Source organism: Mobula birostris, chromosome 7, assembly GCF_030028105.1.
Source record: "Mobula birostris isolate sMobBir1 chromosome 7, sMobBir1.hap1, whole genome shotgun sequence".
NCBI classification, from domain to species: Eukaryota; Metazoa; Chordata; class Chondrichthyes; order Myliobatiformes; family Myliobatidae; genus Mobula; species Mobula birostris.
Window position 1 is genome coordinate 76,455,628 of NC_092376.1, and position 26,875 is coordinate 76,482,502.

At 42.4% G+C, this 26,875-nt stretch overlaps 1 protein-coding gene across 5 annotated transcripts in view; it reads left to right on the plus strand.

The window, feature by feature from the left end:
• The window catches only part of cep126 (centrosomal protein 126), a 143,988-nt gene that overhangs the window by 44,599 nt on the left and 72,514 nt on the right, over positions 1-26,875 (plus strand). For all 5 annotated transcript variants that reach the window (XM_072263453.1, XM_072263452.1, XM_072263450.1 and 2 more), the window contains 3 exons: positions 9,163-11,368; positions 14,752-14,910; positions 17,836-17,951. In XM_072263453.1, coding sequence (XP_072119554.1) covers positions 9,163-11,368; positions 14,752-14,910; positions 17,836-17,951 — 2,481 coding nt within the window. The remainder of the gene's footprint in view (positions 1-9,162; positions 11,369-14,751; positions 14,911-17,835; positions 17,952-26,875) is intronic.

The following is a 26,875-nucleotide window of genomic DNA, read 5'->3' on the forward strand; positions in this document are numbered from 1 at the left end:
ACCTGCCCTGCACGTGCATGAATGACTTCCAGTCTGAACTAAATCTCTTTGACCAGTTACTTAGTCAACATACCAAAATGCTTTATCAATCTGCTCCAGATCTGCAAAAGACGGTATACAATTCACTAGCAGCAGCAAGTCTTAGGAGACAGTTGAATATTTTCCCTTATTTAGATAGCTATTTTAGCGACCTCTTCCGTGCTACATGAATAAACTCAATACAGGATCCAAACTATTAATGCCTCTTTCAGGAAATTGCGATCAACAGCATATTACTAAGATCTAGGCATACACTTATCATCCTTTCTCTTCGTGAATGTGAAACTTGAGCAACTTAATAACAACATCTAAAGTGCTGAGGAAATATGACTAGTGCTTCCAGAGGCTCCTCCGTGTAAGTGGGAAGGTCACTGCACAGGTGTTCTCACCACAGCCAATGATTCTGAAGAGCCATTTGCAGATCTGGACACTGTACACGGATACCTATTTATTAATTTACAACTCAAACCTACCTACAGGAAAGATATCAATATGATTGAAAGAGAGCTGAGAAAATTTACAAGGATGTTGCCAAGACTTGAGGACTTGAGTAATAGGGGAAGGTTGAATTGATTAGAAATTTATTCCCTGGAGCATAAGAGAATGAAGGGAGGTTTGATAGAGGTCTATGGATAGTGTAATCTCCTACTAGATTCCTTCCTCTCCAGCCCCCCATCTGGCTTCACCTATCACCTTCTAGCTATCCTCCTTCCCCTCCCCCTACTTTTTTTATTCTGACATCTTCCTCCTTCCTTTCCAGTCTTGGCCCAAAATGTCGACAGTTTATTTATTTCCATAGATACTGCCTGACCTCCTGAGTTCCTCCAGCATTTTGTGTGTGTTACTTTGGTTTTGCAGCATCTGCAGAATTTCTCATGTTTAATATTTAAGAGAAGTTTGGATAAATACATGGATGGGAGGGATGGGAAGGATATGGAGGGGTATGGAGGGTTGTGTTCCAGCTACGAGTTGATAGGACTAGGTATAATGGACAGATGGGCTGAAGGATCTGTTTTGTGCTGTAGCACTCTATTGCTCTAACTCCAAGTTCACAGATGATACTGCTGTAGTGGGCCATATCACAAATGATGAGTTGGAAGAGCTCAGTAACATGGTGTCATAACAACAACCTTTCTCTGAATGTAAACAAAAGAGCTGGAAGGAGGTTGGTACTCATGCTCTATATCAATGGTGCTGAGGTGGGGAGGGTTGATCTCTTTACATTCCCAGGAGTGAACATCATCAGTAGTCTGTCCTCGTCTACACAAGAAAGCTCACTTAATGCCTTTACTTTCTCAGGAGGCTAAAGAAATTTGCCATGTCCCTGTTGACTCTTACTAATTTTTATTGATGCATCATAGAAAGCATTCTATCTGGATATATAATAGTTTGGAATGGCAACTGTTCTGCCCATAACTAATAGAAATTGTGGAGAGTTGTGGACACAGCTCAGTACATCACTGGAAACCAGGCTCCCCTCCATGGTCTCAGTCTATACTTCTTGCTGCCTCAGTAAAGCAGGCAGTATAATAAAAGATCCCACTCACCCCAAATATTGTCTCTTTTTTCTTCTCTTGTCAAGCAGAAAGTACTAAAGCCAGAAAGCATGTACCACTAGGTTCAAGGATAGCTTCTACGTGCTGTTATAAGACTATTGAATGGTTACCTCAAACAATAAGATGGACTCTTGACCTCACAATCTCCCTCATTATGATCTTGTATCTTGTTGTCTATTTGCACTGCACTTCCTCTGTAGCTCTCACACTTCATTCTGCATTCTGTTATTGTTTTACATTGTGCTGTATGTAATGAATTGATCTTTCTAAACAGTATGCAAGACAAGGTACTTTTCACTATACCTTGGTATAAATGACAATAATAAACCAATTCTACTTCCAAAGTACAATTTGTGCTACTGCTGTATATGGGTGAGTTCTAATGTCAATAGGGAGAGTTGATTTCAATTGATCCAAAGCCATGAGATTGATTATGATCTTGAAACTGTGCTAAAACCCACCCCTGACTTGGGCAATACGTCTCCCCTGTGGTGGATATACTTTGTAGATAGGACAGGACACACTGGAGATGATGATGAAGATTAGAATATAAGCTCATATATGTATAAGTTGGATTTACCTCTTTTTGATGAATGTGACAAATGGAAATTGTACCCTTTGCATGTGACCCCTATCTGATTTTCAGAGTTATGATTAAGGATAGGACTGCTAAGGCCAAGTGATTGGGTATATTTAAAGCGGAGGCTGAGAGGTTCTTGATTAGAAAGGGCATCTTGATTAAAAAGGGCATCATCCCTTTCTTGATTAGAAAGTGAGAAAGCAAGAGAGTGTTGTTTAGAGGAGTAATAAATCAGCCAGCTTGGAATGGTAGAGCAGATTCAATGGGCCAGTTGGCCTAATTCTGCTCCTATGTCTTATGATATGTTCAGAATCTAATCGGAACCAGATTCTTGACGCTGTATAAAAGACATCAAATACATTTCAGCATTTGAATGCAACTGTAAATGTTAGTTAAAGGGATCATTTTTTTTTCTTATGGAGATCATTATAGGGATTCATTTACAGGGCAAGAGATGGCCATCACTTCATCTTGAGGTTGAGGACCATAACTCCTGACCTCATGTTGCCTATAGTACTTTATTCAAAGGATTCCTGGTGTCAAGAAGAGCAGTTAGGAGAAATTGCAGTTGGTAAAGGAGATTACAGGTCAGAAACTCCTGATTAGGGTTGGGTAAATGCACTCATGGGCTCATATTCTAGCAACAGCCTTGACTAGCTTGACCTGGTGTATTTAATTCAGTTTTCCTTCTTGATAATCTATCAGACATCAAAAAACAATACATTTTATTTCTCACTAAAATCAATGTGTATGGATGATACCATATGCAGGAATGTTTTATATTTCAAAAAGAACTACAGAATATAGTAACGTATATTGTACATTCATAATACATGAGCACATTGTTGAAAAATACACTGGTATATTTGAGAAACGTTAATAGTCAATGATCTTTTTGTTCCTTATATATAAAACAATGGGAGGAGAAGATGGCGGCGCGCCTGCGTGTGCGCAGCCCTCCGGTGAAAAATGATATCGTATCTGTTAAGTAGGGGCCATGGACAATTCTGATTTGATGGAGAATGGACATCTGGAGAAATTTCTGAAACGCCCGTTCGCTGCTGTCGTTACTGTGTGGTCAGGAATCTTTCGGAGGGTAGGCCTCAAAATCCCCGGCCTTGCCTGCTTTTGGCGACCGAGAAGGAGGTCGAATCGTTCGGACAGAGATGGCGCTCAGTACTCGGTGTCGGAGAGCTGATCAGAGCTTGAAGTTTTCGGATGACTCAGAGTCAGATTGTGGTCGGCATGGCAGGGAGAATTTCTCTTCCTTCTCCAGTTTGCGTGAGATGTGGAACATTTGAGAAATTTTGAACTTTACTGTGCTCATGGACTTCTTCATCAAGTTATAGTATTGTTACACTGTTTGTAACTATATGTTATAATTATGTGGTTTTGTCAGTTTTTTCAGTCTTGGTTTGTCCTGTGTTTTGTGATATCACACCGGAGGAAATAATGTATCATTTCTTAATGCATGCATTACTAAATGACAATAAAAAGAGGACTACGTGTCTTCATAATCATAGTATAGCTCCATGTATTTTTGTTTGAGTTTAAAACATTAATGAAAGTTCTTATCCCCATTAAAATTTATGTAACTACCTATACAAACTTGTCAAAATGTCAGCAGTTTTATTCTGAACCTCTTTGACAGGAGCAGATAGCTGTTGTAAGCTTTTGATAAGTAACTGATTCCTGATGTTGATCCAAGTCTAGCATATAGTAGTGTCAGCTTGGTTTTCTTGAATAACATACTGTAGTAGTTATACTTTCTTTTTGGCACCATGAAAAAATGACATTTGCAATATTAATGTTTTCTTCACATTGCCTCAAAATAGTGGTAAGTTCAAATTATATTAAAAGAAGCAATGCTTTAAATACTTAATGTATGATGTGATTGATGTTTATCTTCATTTTAAGAAAGTTTAGATTGTTGTATAGGCTGCGGCCAATGTAATGAGATCCCAAGAATGTAATTCACAGGTAGAAAAATAAATTGGCCTGCATACCCAAAAACGCACAAAAAGTGTGGCATTTTTATTCTGCACTCTGGGCAGCAAAGTATTTCCAGTTTTCAGAGCTAATTAAAAAAGCAAGTTTTTAAGCATTATTCATACCTCTTAGTAATTGGGATAGTACAACAGCAAATGCTTTTGCAAACAAATGATGAATGTAGATTAGTCATTAGACGACACAGATCCTTCTGTGACACTGTTGATGCTTGCCTTGCCAAGATTGATGCTAATGAACCTAAGGCAACTATACACATTTGGAATCTAAGATTTAGCAGCAGGAAGCTCACCCCACCTGGGTGGTTTAGAATGATCATCAGTTATTTGCAACATTTTTTGGAGATTCAGTTGCAGTTGCACATAATAAAATTTGGAAAACTTCAGGAAAATAAGTCATCATATCTGGAGATTTCAGATACTATAAGGGTAGCAGATATAAAGTTTGGTGAATGTGCCAAATACTATGGATTATGACACAGAAGGCAGATGGCCCAATAAGGAGGAGAACCTTGTGCGAGGCAACTGTAAACTCTTAAGCACAAAATTATTCTGACGGAAATTTTCATTCTTGCACATGACTGAAGACCTGTGCCTCAGGATATTACCTTTATTTTCACAAGGTGGTCAGGTTTATCTGCTACAGGGGCACAGATACAGCTCCAGAGAAATGTTAAAGATGTCCTATCAGTTGAACTAAAGACCATGATGGCCTAAATTCTTTTGAGATGACATCTTTCCTGTCCAAAGATTGTGGAATGTGTGAAACCTTACAATTTACAGCTCACTGATCCAGTAGAGAGGTCAAAGGAATTACAGTTGCTCGGACAACTGAGTTCATCTCCTTCCTGGTATTTAGTATAAGATGTTTTGAGGATTGTGTGCTTCCCTGCATTTCAAAGGAACAGGCGATTACACCCATATTGCCATAAATGTGCATCTGTCCCTGATAAAATTTGCCTGCCTTTGCAAACCTATGTAACGCAGGCCCCCCTTGCAACAGCTGAAGTTAAGTCCTGAATGTATAAATTAGTCCGCTCCACCCTCAAATCTGTTTCACTTTCTAGGCTCACAGCTTCAACATTCTGTTGAAGAGGCTCAAGAGGCCTACATGATCATTCTGACACCGATTGTAAGGCTTTCTGCCATTTGCATCCACATGATTGGTTCTCCCCTGGTGGTGCTGCTTCTCATGTGATCTAAACATGAAGAAGCTGCCATTATCACATCTGTCAAATACACATTGCTTACACTTTGGCATGTGCATTGACCAAGTTCCCTTATATTTTTTTAACATCACTTTCATCTTGATACATACTATGCTTTCTCAGTGTTGTGCTCTAACGTGTTAAAAAGCTTTGCCTGAATACGTTGGCAGTGCTGTAAACAAATTGATCTCATACCACTTAACCTAAGAATGTGAGGGAATGAAAAATTCCCAACTTCAGCAATGAAAAAATTACCGTCTTAAGCTTTTGGATGTGGTTTCCAAATTTATAACTTTCAAAGATCTCTGGATTAACATGGTTCTGTAATAGCTCAACAACTTGCCCATCAATCTCACTGTAGGATGCCAAATGATTAATGACTTTGATGTAAATGGGTGGCATATCTCTGCTCCTGAATTGCTTCATTGTCATTACCATTTCTTCCTCTTACTTCTATAATGTTAAGTGCACAGAACAATTTCATGTATTCCAAACAGGTGCCAAAGGCTTCATATCTTCTCAGAATCTTCTTGGTTTCCAACAGATGTGGTTATGGTTAACCCATTAATTTCATATGCTCCTCATTGCAGGTGTTGATGCTGTTTCTCATCATTCTGCCATGATCCATGGTCTGGATTAGCTGCACTCTATGCCCTAGGCTCATTTGTAGCAGAACTCACTCTCCATAATCTTGACTTCTGTAGTCTTAAATCTTCATTACTAGAGTATTGTTCAGGGGAGTTCCACAAACCTGTACTGCATGCTGCTGAACAAACTTACATAATCTCAGGAGTTCCAACAGAATCCATTTCTGCAGTGTTCACAATCAACTTGCACTTGCAAGTACAGATCATGTGACAGTACTCTGACACGTCAATAGCATTAGCATGCATCACACCTTCAGATGTCTGCATGTTAATGAGTCTGAAATAAAATTTGGACAATATCATCTGAGCTCACGTAACATCTTAAGACCATTAAGATCTTCTGTATACAGCTACAATGCAGGTAATGGCAGGACATGATCAAGGAATATTGTGGGGGAGGTGAGATGGCAGGCAAAGCTTAATACCTTGGTTTTGATGAAAACAGAGCAGAATTGTGGCCTATTTAAAAAAAAAGAACACATAAACTATGAATATTCACTGTCTTAAATGCGAAACTCATGGAGTTAAAAGATAAAAGGATATGAGAAGTACGGGAGAAAGAATAAGAAACATACTGACGCTGATCTAAAACCTTAGCCTCAACTTTGCAAGTATTGACCCATCTATGGAGGGAAATAAAAACCCAATGAAGTGTCACAGTAAGAAACGTCGACTGTTTATTCCCCTCCGTAGATGCTGCCTGACCTCCTGGGTTCCTCCAGCATTTTGTGCATGTTACTGAAGATTTCCAGCATCTGCAGTATTACTTGTGTCGAAGTAATGGACTATGTTACCTTTGTAACTACATCTAAAATGGAAACAAGAGTAAATGCAAATTGAATAAGAAAATTACCATTACCATTGGCTTCTTACATTACTGACTACATGAACTGCTTTGATAGAGCTCAAACTTGATACTTTTTAAAACTATTTGTTCAATAGGTAGAGTTTGTGGAAGAAATAGCAGATAGGACAACAGTTTCGTTTTAATGCAGGGTATTGCCATTGGTATTAGGTGTTGGTTTATTGTTGCAACATGTACTATGACACTGTGAAAAGCTTGTCTTGCATACTGTTTATACAGATCAAATCATTACACAGTGTATTGTGCTAGAATAAGGTAAAACAATAATGATACAGGACAATGTGTAAAAGCTACCAAAAGAATGCAGTGCAAGTAAACGATGAAGTGCAAGGTCATAATGAGGTAGATTCTGAGGTCAAAAGTCCATCTTATCATACAAGACTCTGATAACAGTGTGATTGAAGCTTTCCTTGAGTCTGGTCTCATGTACTTTCAGGCTTTTGTATCTTTTGCCTGATGGGAGATGGGAGAAGAGAGAATGTCTGGAGTGGGTGGGGTCATTGATTATGCTGGCTGCTTTACTGAGGCAGTGAGGAGTATAGACAGAGTCCATAGAAGGGAGGCTGTTTCCTATGATGTGCGGAGCTATGTTTACAACTCTCTGCTGTTTCTTGCAGTTATGGGCAGAACAGTTACCATACCAAACTATTATGTATCCAGACAGAGTGCTTTCTATGATTCATCGATAAAAATTGGTTAAGAGTTGACGGGGACATACAGCATTTCTTTAACCTCCCGAGCAAGTAGAGTCGGTGGTGAGCTTTCTTGGCTATGACATCAATGTGGTTGGAGCAGGACAGGCTGTTGGTGATGTTCAAGGAACTTGAAGCTCTCAACCCTTTCAACCTTAACACCATTGATGTAGATAGGAGCATGTGTCAATGACTAGTTCTTCTGTTTTGTTGACATTGTGGGAAAGGTTATCGTCATAACACCATGTCACTAAGCTCTCTATCTCCTACCAGTACTCCAACTCATCGTCATCTGAGATGCAGCACACTACAATGGTATCATCTGTAGGTAGAGTTAGAACAGAATCTAGCCACACAGTCATGGGTGTACAGGGAGAATAGTAGGGGGCTGAGGAAGCAAATTAGTGGGGCACCAGAGTTTAGAGTAATCATGGAGGAGTTTTTTTTTATTAAGTGCAATCGTGCACAATAGTCAGATCAGAAATGCTAATCAAGTCAACTAGTTCCCAAAGAGAACTCTGATAGGCCAATCAGATGGTTCACTGCTGCTTAGCGATAGAACACAAAACAGGCACAAGGGTTGCTAGCCCCTGTACCCCAGAAACACACCTGAGCGGTGCGGCGGAGGTATGTGCTAAGCACGACCTGATCTGAAAGCGTCATGTTGACTCATAACAGATTGTGTTCACGGTGGAACAGCTTAGTCGAGGATGGGGTGATCAGCACAGATGGACAAATTATACCTCCACTACCCCTATAATACCCCTGTAATAAGTTGTTGCTGCTTATCCTTTCTGATTGAAGTCTGTCGATCAGAAAGTCAAAGATCCAGTTGCGGAGGTAGGTATTAACTCCCAGGATTCAGTTTTTGTTAAGTTTGCTTGCAACAACAGTACTGAAAGCATAAATGTAGTCAATAAACAATTGACAGGGAATAGTGGGATATGAAAATATTTCCTAATGACTAGAATTGTCTTCAGCAGAAAATAAACAGAATGAAAGTAGTAACATTTTTGAATAATACATAATTGTTTTATGAGGTTAATTATCATTGGGGCATTTTGAAGATTCTAAAATATTGATCAGAAGAGCCCAACAGTGGGAATCCGAATACATCACAGAAGTTGACTATGCCACTTAGTAGCTATTCCAAACTCTATACAACATATGGATTGCTGAAGGACAATATTAGTAAGCCACTTTGCATTGATCAGTTTGGGCACAACAAATGTCAGTAATCATCAGTTTTCTATGCTGTATATTGTTGACTAAGCCACTGGATGCTTTCATATTCCTTTTAAATAGTTCATTGGATTTGGTCTGATCGTTTGGCTGAGCACACGGATCCTCATTTTAAAACTAGCTAATAGAGCGGCTTACCCTAAAATGTAGCACTTCCTCAACATTGCACTGAAGGAAGAGCCACCTCTGTTGAACAGCTGTTCAGAAGTTAAAGGAAATTAATTAGTTTAAGTAAATTTAGTGAAATTAGATGATTTTCTTTTCAAGATAAATCTTTTGGTCTTTTTATTTTGTTAAATAAATAAACTGCATGTTTGAATTTCTCAGGAATTCCAAAAAGAACTCAATCAACTTAATCAAATTCAAAGCTTATCAAGTCTTGACAGCCTGGAAATAGAGGGACAAAATGCTGTAGATACATCATCTTTAAACGATTCTTTTGGCTCCGGTAAGAGAGAGTCTTTGCCTCCAAAAACAGGACACATAAGTGCCTGGACCAATGATTTAAATCATTGCAGGACTCCAATTTCTTCTTCTGGGATTACAATAACAAATGGAACTTCAACTGCAGGGGAACATTTGAGTGACAAGCTGCATACATTTGCTTCCACAAGTACTGAATCCAAACATCTTGACTCAAGCTCTGCTTCATGTGCTGAAATACATCAAAACACACATTTAACCACATGTTTTAATAGCAATCAATATAAAGTGGTAGATAGTAATTTCCACTCAATACTAAAGCATCCAACATCCACAGATTCCTCTGAAAGTTTGAAAGGCCAATCTGCTTATTCTGCAATAATTCCTTGCAAAGCTTGGTCTACACCAGATCCAAATCCTAGGGAAACAACACCATGTTCAGAAGTGAATGGCAGAGTAGAAAATGAGCCCCAAAGAAAACCTGCATCATTTCATCCTTTAAAACTGCCTTTTGCAACACCAATCTTTTTACATCCGGAATCACAAATGGCAAGTGACAGAGCAAAAATGGACAGTGCGAATGACAGTCAAAAGATCCATCTAGCACATCAACAGATGTGTGTTGGTGCAACTATTAGATCAATTCATTCTCCTTTCATGTTGAACAAAAATATGGACATTTCCAGTGACACTGAAGATAAGCAAGCTTCACTCAACAAATTTAACTTTAATGTCAAAATGAGACAAAATTCTGCAGCAGCCAGTCAGAAATCTATTTGTTCCCAAGCACCATTTAATTCATCTGAACCCGATTCTGTAACCAACATGACAGGAGGAAAAGAAAATGAACCAGTGAATACCAGCAGATTAAAAACCAACAAGAATTCTATCCCAGAAAAAAAAGTCAAAATTTTGAAGGGGATACTTAAGAAAGCATCAAAGTATGGAAATAGTAAAACCAAATCTCCATTGTCTGCCTGTAACGTGCTTGGGATTCAATTAGCATCCTCTATTAGAGATAGTGTGGAGCTTAAAAAAATGAAAGATGTAGAAACTGATAAAAAACCAACAAAGAAAAAGCTGAGGTGGCTGGATGAGATTGACCAAACCAACCAAATTAAGAAGGAGAAAGATGAAGCTACTGGAGAAGAACTAGGAAGTACAACAGACACCAAAAGTTCAGGATTAACAAGCCAGAATCAGTTACAGACAATTGATTTTCAAAATAATGATCACAATGCTAATGTTAATTCAAATGTAAACAGTAACAAGGAATCAAAATGGAACACATTAAAAACTAATCAAAAGGTTGCAGTAAATTACAATCTATCCGGCCATCAGCTGAATGAAATCTGGGGGAACATCATGATGGCAGTGCCTGCAATTTCAGAAACTGTTTCTGCAACCAATGGTGTAATTTCAGCTGCGCCATCTAATTACCATTTTGCAAAACGATCCTGGACAGCCTCAAGAACTCAAAGCTTAGATCAGAAAATGAATGAAAAAAGCAATATTGCTGAACCTGAAAAATCCTCGAGAGGTAAAAGGCATGCCAAAATGGTGAAAAGAGCCCATTCAGCTAAAGTTTGTTCTGGCAGGAAAGGTACCATAATCAGACCATTGTCTGCCAGTGAATTAATAAATTCTCAGGGTAAAGTTATGGTACCCCACCCACCATCCAAACCAGCCAGTGATAGTAAGCAGTCTCAAAGGACGGCTCTCAACTATAACAGTAGTTGTCAATCACAGGCGAATTCAGCTCATGTTATTGACACATGTTTGGATACACCAGTGAAAATCACGCCATTAGATAAGGACACCAATGAGAATTCAATAATCTCAGACCTTCAGCCTCAACTATACTCTTTAAGCAATAAATCTGACAGTACCATAACATTCCCATCTTCCTATTTGGTCCATTCGCATGGAATTATTAGTAAAGAAACCTGTTCAGTAAATGCTACACAAGAACATGTAAGCATTGGCACGAAACAAGACCCTTTTAATGGAGAGAACACCATGCATTTGGGTTCCACACCAACTTATGAACAACTTGCACTGCTGTGGCATGGAGTACGTGATGCCTTGGCAAAAAAAGATACAGCAGCTGGTAAGAAATTAATAAAATACAAGTTCTTTGAGAAAATATTTTTAATAAACCCTTGTAAAAGTTGTATACCATTTTATTTACAAAGCTCAATTTTATGTTAAGTAGGGGTGAAGGTAACTTTGACCTATATAAAAGGAAAGAAATGCACTGGCAATTTAATTATTAATCATGCTTATTGATGTTAAAGAATCAAACTTCATTTTAAAATAAATTACAAATTTCAAACTTGTCAATCTTCCATCTTGGATCCAGCAGACAGCTGTACGCTGTGATTGGGGACACATCAGAAGGCTTCCTCAGAGTCCCAAACTCTGCAATTAAAGAATCCTTTTAGTTCCATGTAGTCATTTTAACCAAGACTTCCCTGACTCATACTAGTCACTCTAGCTCCTCCTTTTTCTTTTTCTCTCTCCCTTACAATTGCACTTTCTCTCTCTCTCTCTCTTTCTCCCTCCCTTTAAATATTAAGGTATTTTTTAAAATTAAAAGTAACAGTTAATTAGGAACCCTTAAAATTACTTTAAACTATTAAAACATTTAACAAGTATCAGAATCAGAATCAGGTAATATTATAATAGATGTATGTCATTAAATTTGTTGTTTTGTGGCAGCAGTATAGTGGAGTACATAAAACATACTATTATTTACAGTAAGAAGTATAAAACAAATAAATAGTGCAAAAAGAGACCAAAAATAGTGAGTTCATGGCCTATTCGGAAATCTGATGTCAGAGGGGAAAAGTTGTTCCTAAAATGTTGAGTATGTGTGTCATCAGGCTCCTGTACCTTCACCCTGATGGTAGCAATGAGAAGGCAGGTCCAGAATGGTGAGTGTTCTCAATGATGGATACCACCTTCTTGAGGCATTGCCTTTAGAAGATGTCCTTGATGGTGAGGAAGCTAGTGCCCATGATGAAACTGACTCACTCTACAATCCTCTGCAGATTTTTCCAATCCTGTGCATTGGAGCCTCCATACATCTACAGAAATTTGGTGGCGTCTTTAGTGACAGACCAAATCTTCTCAAATTTCTAATGGAGTAAAGCTGCTGTTGTGCCTTCTTTGTAACACATCAATATGTTGAGCCCACGATAGATCCTCTGAGATATATTTTTAAATAAATATGTATTCTGAGATATTTTAAAAATATAGTATTACCTACATCTCATATTTTAAAGTCCCTAACAAAATGAATAGGGCCTTTGTTCCTATACCCGATTGACTTAGAATTGGACCAAAGTGATGGATTCTCCAATGTAATGCTGGAAAATTCCAAAAACCACCAATAGGCTCAGCAAAATACCCAGCAGCAAAGTATCTGTAATTCAGCAAGTTACAGACATAGTGTGTAGGATTTAATTCAGTGGCAGAATGTCAATGGAACCACCAACACCTATATCCGTGCTCACCTCATCTTCCCACCACCTTATCAGTGATAGAATTCCTCTTGTCCTTACCTATCACCCCATGAGCCTCCACATGCAACATATTATTCTCAGCAACTTCCGCCTTCTCCAAAGGGATCCTACCACTAAACACATCTTTTCCTCCCCTGCACACCCCACATCCCACAGGAATCATTCCCTCCATGACTCCCTTGTCCATTCGTCCTTCCCAACTGATCATCCTCCCGGCAGTTACCCCTGCAAGCACCCTAAGTGACACACCTGCCCATTCACATCCTCCCTCTCCTCCACTCAGGGCTCCAAACAATATTTCACCTGCGAATCTGCTGGATTTGTCTGTTGTGTTTGGTGTTCCCTATGTGGCTTCCTCTACTTTGGTGAAACCTGTTGGAAATTGGGGGACTGCTTTGTAGAACACCTCTGCTCCATCTGCCAAAAATGGAACTTTCCAGTGGCCAAACATTCCCATTCTGACATGCCGGTCCACAGTCTCCGATTGTGCCAAGATGAGGCCAATCTCAGAGTGGAGGACCAACACCTTATATTCCAGGTAGCCTCCAACTTGATGACATGAATATCAATTTCTCCTTCTGAGAGAAAAAAAAATCCTCCCCATCCCCTCTCCCTCTATTCCCCTCTCTGGCCTTTTACCTCTTCTCACCTGCTTATTACTTCCCCTTGGGTCCTCTCCTCCTTCTCTTTCTCCTACAGTTTACTCACCTCTCCTCTCTGATTCCTTCTTCTCTAGCCTTGACCTTTCCTACCCACCTGGCTTCAGTTATCGCCTTCCAGCTCGCCTCCTTCCCCTCCCCCACCTTTTTATTCTGTGTCTTTCCCCTTTCCAGTCATCAAGAAGGGTCTTGCCCTGAAACACCAACTGTTTATTACTTTCCATAGATGCTGCCTGACCTGCTGAGTTTCTCCAGCATTTTGTGTGTTGTTTCATCCTATGTCATTGAATACTGATTTAACTGGTATTTACTTCATAACTGTGCAATTTTGCTATGTATAAATAATGAAGGTAATGTTTGTTAACAAAACACCAATTATAATGCAACAAAAGGAATTATCTATAAGTATCTCAGAAAGTTTGAACCAATAAATAAGGGAAATTAGAGGAACAGTGATTAATTGGAATTCAATTCGATTTAACCTTTCAAGGTTCCAAAGTAAGAAAAATGAAAAAATGATTATTGCTGACCAGCTCCCTTAGATGAATGTAGTATTGGATGTGGCCCAGGTTTTGGGTACTTGGGTGTCCTACTACCTGTCAGGAAATTGGTTTTCTCATTTTTCATTGGGATCTTTGTTTTTCCTACTACTTTTTATGTGGTATAACTTCTCCAAATGACATCAGCACTAGTGGGATAAAAAATGTTTGCAGTGAAATTTTTATTTATGTGCATCATATATAAAGTGGACTTGAATCAAATTTGCAGATGTGTACTACAATACATATACGGTACTTGATCAAGAATGATAGAAGTTAGCAGCACAACTGGAGCAACATACATATTCATGATCATCATTTGAGTTTTGGATAAATTTCACTTACATACCAGACAAAAGAATACTAAGTCTTGTATATATCTATGAGAAATACTATAATTTTATAATACACTAACTTAGGAAAAGATCTTCAGTGAAAATATAGTTGTTTCTCTATTTTAAAATATGATTGCAAATGTTACACAGTTTCATATGCAATCTAAAAGTGTGTAAGTATGTTGTTCCTCTCCGCACCTTATGGTGCACCGGGTAGCAACCTTGCTGTTTCTTGAGCATTTGTTTGTTTTTTACGAGGCCGAGTTTCTAGCTCGATGCTCAACCCAGCACCAGCATGGATGGATAGCGTGCAAGGAGCCAGCTGGACTCGAACCCCGAATACTCACCTCAAAGTCCAGTGCTGATGCCACTACACCACCGGCTGCCTTTATGTAAATATGAAGGAACATAAAACTGAATTTTAATTTTCTAGTTAATTCTCAGAGCAACTTATCTTCGAATAAAGAGCATACAACAAATCTACAACCTCATCGAACTAGTATCTCCCATTTGACTATTGATGGAGGCAGCTTGTTGAATGGCACACAATCGGTTTCCAGAGTAGGACAACTATTTTCTGCTCTTTCTGGTGGTAAGAAAATTTTAGTATAATATGCTTGTAATTTGTGTAAATTTCTTCTTAACATAAATACTTGGTTTGTTTCATTTGCAGTAAGGGGTCAATGCAGACGAACAAAGCAATTCTAACAACATAAATGTTCTATCTCATGCTATAAATATTTTAGATTAAAGAAACAGAACTTCCTTCCAAGAAATATGGAATTTCTTCATAAATTTTAGTGGGTAGATGATATAAATTATCTGTCTAATGTTTCCAAAAGGTGCTTGGTTGTCAAGTGTGTTTGATACTATCCAACCATTTCTACTGCGGTTAGCTCCAGTTTTGTCATTATGTGCAGCTGTTTCCATGTGAATATTTGAGTAATTTCATTGGAAACTAAAGCTTACCTGTGTTATAGCAGAATGCTTTTGCATGGATATTTTCCCTGTGAATCCAAACATGTTGAGTAACAGCACCACAAGTTCTCAGGCAAAGAATATATGTTATGAATATTGGCATGGCACCCACCTACTTATAAATGTACACAGAATGAGTACTTCCAAGACATTTTAGTAACTGTACAAGTTTAGCATTGGTAGAGACCAGGGAAGCCCAGGAAAAATCAAAATGAAAATACTTTAAAATATTAATCTTTGAATAGATCATTCATTGCAACCATAAAGAAAAGAGCACACAGTATTATGCCTTCATGGATTTTGTGGACAGATGCTTTAAAATACATAAATGTAAACCTTCTGAGGAAGTAAATAAGAAAAATAATGTAAGAGTATAGATGTATCTATTGCAAAAGAGTCACAAATATCCACTATGATCTATGGTTCTATTAAATATTTCTATTATACCCTGTTGGCCAATGGTAGTTTGCATATAGACAGTAGTTATGTACCTGTGTTTCTCTAATCTGTTTGCTTTCTTGGACACTATAAGAACAATATTGATTGGCTTCTCCCTAGAGCAAGGGGTTTAGATGGGGTGGAGTTTGTTAGGTGTGTTCGGGGTTTCCTGACACAATATGTAGATAAGCCTACAAGAGTAGAGGCTGTACTTGATCTGGTATTGGGAAATGAACCTGGTCAGGTGTTAGGTCTCTCAGTGGGAGAACACTTTGCTGAGCCACTGGCAATGATCTTTGCGTCATCAATGAGGACAGGGGAGGTTCCGGAGGATTGGAGGGTTGTGGATGTTGTTCCCTTATTCAAGAAAGGGAGTAGAAATAGCCCTGGAAATTATAGACCAGTGAGTCTTACTTCAGTGGTTGCTAAGTTGATGGAGAAGATCCTGAGAGGCAGGATTTATGAACATTTGGAGAGGCATAATATGATTAGGAATAGTCAGCATGGCTTTGTCAAAGGTAGGTTGTGCCTTACAAGCCTGACTGATTTTTTTCAGGATGTGACTATACACATTGATGAAGGGAGAGCAGTAGCTGTAGTGTATACAGATTTCAGCAAGACATTTGATAAGGTACCCCATGCAAAGCTTATTGAAAAAGTAAGGAGGCATGGATCCAAGGGGACCTTGCTTTGTGGATCCAGAATTGGCTTGCCCACAGAAGGCAAAGAGTGGTTGTAGACAGGTCATATTCTGCATGGAGGTCAGTGAGCATTAGTGTGCCTCAGGGACCTATTCTGGGACCCCTACTCTTTGTGATTTTTATAAATGACCTGGATGAGGAATTGGAAGGATGGGTCAATAAATTTGCTGATGATACAAAGGTTGGGGATGGTGTGGAGGGGTGTCAGAGGTTACAGTGGGACATATCAATAGGATGCAAAACTGGGCTGAGAAGTGGCAGATGGAGTTCAACCCAGATAAGTATGAGGTGGTTCATTTTGGTAGGACAAATATGATGGCAGAATATAGCATTAATGGTAAGACTCTTGGCAGTATGGAGGATCAGAGGGATCTTGTGGTCTGATTCCATAGGACGCTTAAAGCTGCTACACAGGTTAACTCTATGGTTAAGAAGGCATAGGGTGTATTGGCCTTTATCAATTATGGGATTGAGTTCAAAAGCCAAGAGGTAATGTTGCAACTATATAGGACCCCGATCAGACCCAACTTGGAGTATTGTGCTCAGTTCTGGTCACCTCACTACAGGAAGGATGTGGAAACTATAGAAAGGGTGCAGAGAATATTTACAAGGATGTTGCCTGGATTGGGGAGCATGCTTTATAAGAATAGGTTGAGTGATCTTGGCCTTTTCTCCTTGGAGCGACGGAGGATGAGAGGTGACCTGATAGAGGTGTATAAGATGATGAGAGGCATTGGTTGTGTGGATAATGAGAGGCTTTTTCCCAGGGCTGAAATGGCTAACACGAGAGGGCATAGTTTTAAGGTGCTTGGAAGTAGGTACAGAGGAGATGTCAAGGGTAAATCTTTTACGCAGAGAGTGGTGACTGTGTGGAATGAGCTGCCAGCGAGGGTGGTGGAGGTGGATACAATAGGGTCTTTGAAGAGACTCTTAGATAGGTACAAGGAGCTTAGAAAAATAGAGAGTTATGGGTAACCCGAGGTAATTTCTAAGGTAAGTACATGTTCGGCACAGCATTGCGGGCCTAAGGGCCTGTATTGTGCTGTAGGTTTTCTATATTTCTAACTAAAAGGCTTTCTGAAAATGCTGATTTAGGTAAAAAAAAAAGTACTAAAGAACAAAGTAATGTGCTAATATTTGGTTTCATGTTTTCCTTGAAAATATCAAATATAACCCTTTGAAGTGATGAGGGAATTATTGTTTAACAAAGCATTGTTCATTTGTCAGCACAGTTCGATACTTTAAACTTTCACTCTATAATTTGCTTCTAGAATTGAGATAATTGGATAGTATGTTTAAAAAAAGATTAAATATGGCATCATTCTCCACAACCACCATGTAGTGCAGGCAGTTATACATTACATAGCAGCAACCATTAATTATTGCACTTGTTATTGCAGATAGAAGAAAGCACCCCATGGATACATACAGTAATGCTACAAAATATAAGGCTCCTCTTGAGCAGAGAAGAATGATTAGCAGTTCTTCTGCAAGTAAATCTGATCAAATAAGACAGGTAACTGAAATTTAATGTTGTACAAATCACTTTGAAATCTTGTTTATTAATTTCTTTGGGATATAGGCATCACTGTCACTGTCAAGATCTGCATTTATTGTTCGTCTAAAATGACTCCTCAGAAGATGGTGGAAAGCCACCTTCTAGATTCATTGCTGTGTTTCAATTAAGGCATTCTCAGTGCTATTGGATACAGGATTTGGACTAAAGCAGAGTGGGAAAGGTGGGACACCAATATATTTCCAAATTAATTTAATATGATATAATGGAAAGAAAAATGTAGGTGGTGGTGAGCCTATGTGGCAGCTTTCCTTGTTTCCTGATGGTAGAGGTCACAGGGTTTATGAACTGTTATCGGAGTAGCTTGGGAAAGTAACGGAATTTTGTAGCTGGTACACATTGCAGTCAGGGTGCAAACATGATGGAACAAGTTAATGTTTAATGTGGTAAACTGAGTACCAATCAGATGTGGTGCTTTGTTCTGATATCAAGCTTATTTGGCATTGTTGGAGCAATATCTAGATCTATTCCATCATTCTGATTTCCATCTTATTGTTGGTGGAAAGAGTTTGGAGAGTTAGCAGTAGATAAACCCCCTGCTGCAATATACCCAATGTCTCAACAGATAGCTCATATACATTGAAATGACTTGGGCAGCCTATCAGAAATACCCCTCTCCACTTGCACCCTGCACCACCCCCCCCCAACACACACACACACACACACACACACACACTAATAGATCCCCCACCCCCAATTTCTCTGCAATTTAAAACTAACTTTTTTTCTCACTCTTCAGGGCTTCAACCTGGGATATAACTGCTTTTTTTTGTGGCTGCTGTCCAGCCTGATGAGTGTTTCCAGCAGTTTCTGTGTTGATGTCAGATATCCAACAGGTGCAAAATCAAGAATCTTCATCCACGATCAAAATATTCAAAACTCTGATTCTACTAACCCTTGACAGAGAGTTCCAAAGACTCATAACCCTCTCAGAGAAAAATATTACCTCATCTCTACTTTAAATATGCAACTCCTTACTTTTCAGTGTTGACCCATTGTTCTGCTCTCTCCCTAGTGAGGAAGTATCTTCTTCAAATCCACCCCATCAAGATTCCTCAGGATGATTGAAAATCATCTCATCAACTTCACTGTAACATCTCATATCTTTCAGTCATCATGCCTTATTCTTCTAAACTCTTGTAGATATAAGATTAACTTGTCTGTCCTTTCCTCAATAAGATATCTATTCATTCTAAACAATAGTCTAATTAATTTGCTCTGAACTGGTTCCAACACATTAACGTGCTTAAATAAACAGACCAATACTGGGCATAGCACTCGAGATGTACACTCTTCAGTGCCCTACAGAAAAAGTAAAATGGAGTTTATTGTTATGTGTACAAGTTCATATATGCACAGATGAAATGACAAATACACATGCAGCAGCATCACAGGCACAGAAGCGGTATTTACAAGAAAACATAAATGATACACAATATTTACAAGAAAGAACACAATTAGAACAAAAATAGAAACAAAATATTTTAGGGCAAAGTGATCATATAGTGCTGCTAAACTTCATTGATTAGATTATGAGGACACTCCATCCTTGTTTATTGTCATTTAGAAATGCATGCATTAAAAAATGATACAATGTTGTGATACAATGATATCACAAGAAAACACAGGACAAACCAAGACTAAAACTGACAAAACCACATAATTATAACATATAGTTACAACCGTGCAAAGCAATACCATAATTTGATAAAGAGCAGACCATGGGCACGGTAAAAAAAAAGTCTCAAAGTCCTGATAGACTCATCATTTCATGCAGGCGGCAGAAGGGAGGAACTCTCCTTGCCATGAACCTCCAAGCGCCGCCAACTTGCTGATGCAGCACCATTGGAAGCACCCGACCGCAGCGGACTCTGAGTCCGTCCGAAAACTTCGAGCCTCCAACCAGCCCCTCCGACACAGCCTCTCCGAGCACCATCCCCTGCCGAGCGCTTTGACCCCACCCCAGCCGCCGAGCAACAAGCAAAGCTGAGGACTCGGGCCCTTCTCCTCCGGAGATTCTGGACCACACTGTAGCAGCAGCAGCGAAGCAGGCATTTCAGAAGTTTCACCAGATGTTCCTCCATGCTCTCACGTCCGTCTCCATTAAATCAACATTGTGCACGGCACCCTACTTGACAAATAACAGACATCACCACCGGAGTGGCTGCTACGAGCTGCATCGCGCCGCCATCTTCTCCTCCCGCTGATTATTGTTTGATGGTTGGGTCAAGAAACAAATCACTGGAAATGACTGTTCTTACACCTGGTTGTTTGGAATTTCAGACTTGAAGCATAGCTCTCGACTTAAAGTAACTGATAATCTTTCAGCTTTCTTATTTACATGTTATATTCTTTTGCAAATCATATAACGGAGCATCCAGGTTTGCACCTCAGAGATCCACCATTATGATCTTTTATTTAATCTTTATTGCCAAAGTGGATAATTTTGCATTTTCCCACATTACACACCACTTGTCAAATCGTTTCCATCTATATTCTGTGTAATTTCCTTCTGTACTATTCCCCTTACAGTCCAATTCATCTGTGCTATCAACCACGTCATCAATTTTAACAACCACACCTTCATCCAAGTCACCAATATATCATCAGACGTAGAGGCACCAGCACATGTCCCTATGAGATATCACATATTACTTCTTGCCAAGGTCAAAGTAAATTTATTATCAAAGTGTGGCAGCTCGCACACGCGGGACTCGAACCACCATCGGGAGCCGCGGGCAGACGCGTGGTAATGCGTTTGGAACCACCTGCTCGGGCGGACCTTCCAGGGACAGTCTGACGTCAAGTCCGCCCCGTGGGTCGGAGGGGCCCACGGGAGAGGAGATTTAAGTGCACGATTTTGAATCAGTAAAGGCATTCTGAGTTCAGCTCTCTCTTCCTCCATGTGTTTCTTTAGTAGCGCGTTTGCGAGTGACTACATTGGTGACGATGTTCCAGGCAGCATCTGCAGCCGGCGACTCAGTGACCAGCCATGAGTTCAAGCAACTCGCACAGCGCAGTCTTTCTGAAGCTCCCAACCTTCTGGGCCACTCAGCCCCACGTTTGGTTCAAGCAGGCTGAGGCCCAGTTCAGTATCAGAGACATTACAGCCGACGCCAGGTGGTACTACTACATGGTCAGCATGCTCGACCAGGAGACGGCAGGCCAGATCATCGACTTCCTACGCCAGCCACCAACGGAGGACAGGTACACTAAGCTTAAGGCGCCGCTGAGCTGTACCTTTGGACTCTCCCACCGAGAACGGGCCGAACGGCTCCCACACGTGGACAGCCTGGGCGACCGCACGCCACCGAGCTCATGAAAGATCATGGACGCTCATGGACGGCCATAAGCCGTGCCTTTTATTTGAACAGTTGTTCCTCGAGCAAATGCCAGAGGATATTTGCCTCCTCCTCGCGAGTGAGGATTTCAGCGACCCACACAGGGTCACGGCTAAAGCAGACGTCCTTTGGCAGAGCAAGCAAAGTGGAGCAGCCTCCATTGGCCTAGCCATGATCACGCGCCCCAAAGCCCAGGCCCCGCAACCGAAGCCATCGAAACCCACAGGGGAGAAAGACGAAAGTTCGGAACATAGGTGTTTCTATCACCAAAGATGGGGCTCAGACGAGCGCCACTGCCGTCTACTATGTGCTTTTCGGGAAACTCCGGGGCCAGCCTTCGCTAATGGCTACGACGGCTGGCCAAGACAGCCTCCTGTACCTCTGGGACCGACACTCCGGGCGGCGCTTCCTGGTAGACACTGGGGCAGAAGTCAGTGTACTCCCCCCCTCGAACATGGACACTCGTAACGCGGTCCCAGGCCACAAACTCACCGCTGCAAATGGCACCAGTATTCGGACGTACGGCCCGTGAACTCTCTCACTGCATTTCGGGTCCAGCCGTTTCACTTGGACTTTCACGTTGGCAGCAGTGTCACAGCCACTACTAGGGCAGATTTCCTATGAGCCAACTGCCTCCTGGTCGACCTAAAAGGCCGGCGTTTGGTCCACGTCGAGATGTTCCAGACTTTCCAGCTCGGAGAAGCCAAGCTACCTGCCCTCCACGTGGATTCCGTGACCCTCCTGGGTAACAAATTCACCAGGGAGTTGGCGGAATTCCCCTCCATAGTCACCCCGCAGTTCTCCATGGCTGACCCCAAGCACAGCGTGCAGCACCACATCCCCACACAAGGACCACCGCTGCATGCCCGAGCTCGCAGGCTCCCACCCGACAGGCTCCACCTCACCAAGGAGGAGTTCCGTAAGATGGAAGAGATGGGAATCGTACACCGCTCAGACAGCCCGTGGGCATCCCCACTGCACATGGTGCCCAAGTCCACAGGAGGATGGAGGCCCTGCGGAGACTACAGAAGGCTCAACGATGCCACAACCGCCGATAGATACCCGGTACCCCACATCCAGGACTTCACGGCGAACCTGCACGGAGCGACCATCTTCTCGAAAATCGACCTGGTCAGGGGATGCCATCAGATCCCAGTGCACCCCGAGGACGTGCCCAAGTCAGCCCTCATCTTGTTCAGCTTGTTCGAATTCCTGAGGATGCCTTTCGGTATCAAGAATGCAGCCCAAACTTTCCAAAGGCACATGGACTCGGTGGGACGCTGCTTGGATTTCGTTTTCATTTACTTGGACGATATCCTGGTGGCCAGCAGTTCGCACCAAGAGCACGTGGCACATTTGCGCCAGCTCTGCCAACGCCTGAGCGACCACAGACTGGCAATCAATCCGGCAAAGTGCCAGTTCGGGCTGACGGAGATCGACTTCTTGGGCCATAGAATCAACCAACATGGCGCAGTTCCCCTACTGGACTAGGTCCAGGCCATCCGCCAGTTCCCCAAGCCCAGCACGGTCAAGGGCCTGCAGGAGTTCATAGGGACGATCAACTTGTATCATCGGTTCGTGCCGGTGGTGGCACGAATCATGAGGCCCTTGTTCTGCCTGATGGCCGGCAAGGCCAAAGTGGCATGGGACGCGGAGTCCATGGAGGCATTTGAGCAGGCCAAGGAGGCGCTGGCAAAGGCCGCCCTCCTAGTACACCCGAGAGCCGATGTACCCTCGGCACTCACAGTCGACGCTTCCGACACGGCAGTCGGTGGAGTCCTGGACCAGCTCGTTGAGGACCAGTGGCGACCACTCACTTTCTTCAGCCGGCACCTACGGCCACCAGAGGTGAAGTACAGCATTTTCGACAGAGAGTTGCTAGTGCTCTACCTGGCTGCCCAGCATTTCCGGTACTTCCTCAAGGGAAGGGAGTTCACCGTGTATACGGACCACAAGCCCCTCACCTTCACACTGGCCAAGGTATCGGACCCATGGTCGGCTCGGCAGCAGAGGCACCTGTCCTTTATTTCAGAATTCACCATGGACGTTCGCCACATCGCATGGAAGAACAAAATCGTTGCCAACACACTGTCTCACCCTTGCCTCCACTCAGGCATATCGTCCTCAGGAATAGACCTCGCAGCACTGGCAGAAGCACAACGGTTGGACACCGAGATCCCGGCTCACCGCACCGCCGTTTCGGGGCACCAGTTGGAGGACGTCTCCAATGGCCCGGCAGTGGATCGACTCCTGTGCGATGTGTCTACCGGCAAACCCCAACTCGTGGTACCAGCAGCATGGAGGCGCCGGGTGTTCAACACGCTGCACGACCTGGCCCACCCATCCATCTGGGCGTCCATCAAGCTGGTAGCGGACAGATTTGTCTGGCAAGGTTTGCGCAAACAGGTCGGACACTGGGCCAGGACCTGCATACACTGCCAGACCGCCAAAGTCCAGCGGCACGTGAAGGCTCCCCTCCAGCAGTTCCAGCCGACACACAGGAGGTTCCAACACATCCACGTGGATATCGCTGGCCCCTGCCAGTCTCCCAGGGTGCCAGGTAAATCTTTACCATGGTAGACAGTTTCACCAGATGGCCGGAAGCCGTACCGCTCGCAGACACGTCCACTGAGTCCTGCGCCAGGACGCTCATTGCAAACTGGATTGCCAGGTTCGGCCTCCCAATGGACATCACCTCCGACAGAGGGGCGCAGTTCATGTCTGGTTTGTGGACAGCACTGGCGCAGCTCCTGGGCACTTAGCTGCATCACACCACAGTGTACCATCCCCAGTCCAACGGTTTGGTAGAGTGATTCCACTGGCATCTCAAGTCGGCCCTGATGGCACTCCCCAGCGGCCCCAACTGGACAGATGAGCTTTCCTGGGTCCTACTGGGCATCTGCACAGCCCCCAAAGAGGACCTGGACACCTCCTCGGCGGAATTGGTCTACGATGCTCCCCTGACGTTCCCAGGCGAGTTCGTACCTGAGGCCCGAGGCTCGGAAGAAACTCCAGCAGTGGTGCTAATGAGGCTGTGGGACAAGGTAGGACCCTGGCACCGGTCCCGACCTCCAGGCATGGTCCCACGCCATCCTTCACTCCGAGACTGTGAGTATGTTTTTATTCGCAGGGGCATGCACAGGTCACCTCTACAGCGGCCGTACGAGGGACCCTTCAAGGTGATCTGGCACAATGGAACCATGTGTGCCGTGGGGTGGGTGGCCGGGAAGAGACTTTTACGGTGGACCGCCTCAAACCGGCGCACTTGGACATTGAGCAACCAGTGAGTGTACCCGCCCCGCACCGGTGAGGCCGGCCACCCAGGCAAGCCACACAGACTGGGGGCTCCACTCCCCCAAGGGATGTTTCTGCGGGGGTGGGGTGGTGTGGCGGCCTGCACATGCGGGACTTGAACTGCCATCGGGAGCTGCGGGCAGACACGCGGTAGCGCGTTTGGAACTACCTGCTCGGGGCGGACCTTCCGGGGACAGTCTGACGTCACGTCTGCCCCGCAGGTTACAGGGGCCCATGGGGGGTGAAGATTTAAGCGCACGATTTTGAATCAGTAAAGGCATTCTGAGTTCAGCTCTCTCTGCCTCCGTGTGTTTCCAGAGTAGCCCGTTTGCGCGTGACTACAAAAGTATGAATGTGTCACCATATACTACCTTGAGATTTGTTTTCTTGAAGACATTAACAGTAAAACAAAGGCATACAACAGGAACAATGAAAAAACTACACACAAAGACTGACAGACAACTAACGCGCAAAAGAAGAGAATAATAAAAATAAATTAATAAATGATACTGAGAAGATGAGTTGTAGAGTCCTTGAAACTGAGTCTGTATTTCATGGTATCAATTCATAGTCGTGATGAGCGAAGCTAACCATGCTGATTCAGAAGCCTGAAGGTTATATGGTAATAACTGTTCCTGAACCTTGTGGTGTGGAACTTAATGTTTCTGTACCTTCTGCCCGATCACAGTAGTGAGAAGAGAGTGTGGAATGAATAGTGGGCTTCCTTGATGATTGATGTGGCTTCTTTTAGCAGTGTTCCTTATAATAGTGCTCAATGGTGGAAAGGGCTTTGCTTGTGAAGAACTGGGCAGTGACCACCACTTTCTGTAGACTTTTACATTCCTGGGCATTGGTGTTTCCATATCAGCCATAATGCAATCAGTCAGTATACTATCCATCACTCGTCTATAGAAGTTTGTCAAAGTTTTAGATGATATGGCGAATCTGTGCAAGCTTCTAAGAATTTAGAGGTGTTGTTGTCCCTTATTTGTGATGGCACCTATGTGCTGGTCCCAGGACAGATCCTCTGAAATTATAACACCAAGGAGTTTAAAGCTATTGATCCTCTCCACCTCCAGTCCCCTCATGAGCACCTAATGAGATCCCCGAGACAGATCTCCAGCTTCTTCTTCCTGTAGTTGATAATCAGCTCTTTGGTTAATAAAGAAGTTGTTTTTGCAGCACCAATCAACCTGATTTTCAATCTCCCTCTTATATGCTGATTTGTCACCACCTTTGATTCAGACAACAACAGTGGTATCATCAGCAAATTTAAATATGGCATTGGTGTTGTATTTGCCCACATACTCAAGGTATAAAATGAGAAGATCAGACAGGTGCAGCCTTGTGGTGCACCTGTGCTGATGGTGATTGTGAAGGAGTATTGTAGGCAATCCATAATGACTAGGGTCTGCAAGTGAGGAAATTGAGGATCCAGTTGCACAGAGAGGTATTGAGGCCCAGGTCTTGGAGCTTAGTGATTAGATGTTAAACAACATCACCTAAACGTTCCTATTTCTATCGAGTTTTGTGAGTAAGAAATCATATTCACCATTTTCAAATCTAAAGGAACTCTTCTGGAATCAATGCAAATTAAAAACATCCATCAACCATCTAAGGCACTGCCCCTTACTTACCCCTGAACCAGGACCTTACTGAGAAGCATTAGGCTACTTCACCATCACTGACCTCATCACTCCTCTACCACCTCTAATCTCAGTGTTCCTCAATGCCTGTTTTTACCTCCTACCCAGGATTCATAAATTTAACTATGTTGGTAGGCCCATTGTTTCTGCCCCATTGAACTTGTATCCTCATATTTCATCTCCATCTTTCCCCTCTTGGTTCAGTCCCTTATCACCTACCATGACACTATGCGTGCTCACTACCACTTCAACAACATTCAGTTCCCTGGCCCCAACTACATCATTTTCACCATGGAAATCCAGTCCCTGTACACTTCTATTGCTCATCAGGAAGGCCTTAGTGCTCTCCATTTCTCTCTGCATAACACACCCAACCAGTTTCCATCCTCCATCTGGATGAACTGATGCTCACCCTCAACAATTTCTCTTTCAGCTACTTCCAATTCCTCCATACCAAAGGTGCAACTGTGGGCACTTGTGTGGGCCCCAGTTATGCCTGTCTTTTCATTAGTAAGTGGAACAATCCATATTCCAAGCTCCTGATAGCACCACTTCTCAACTTTTTCTTCACTATATTGGTGCC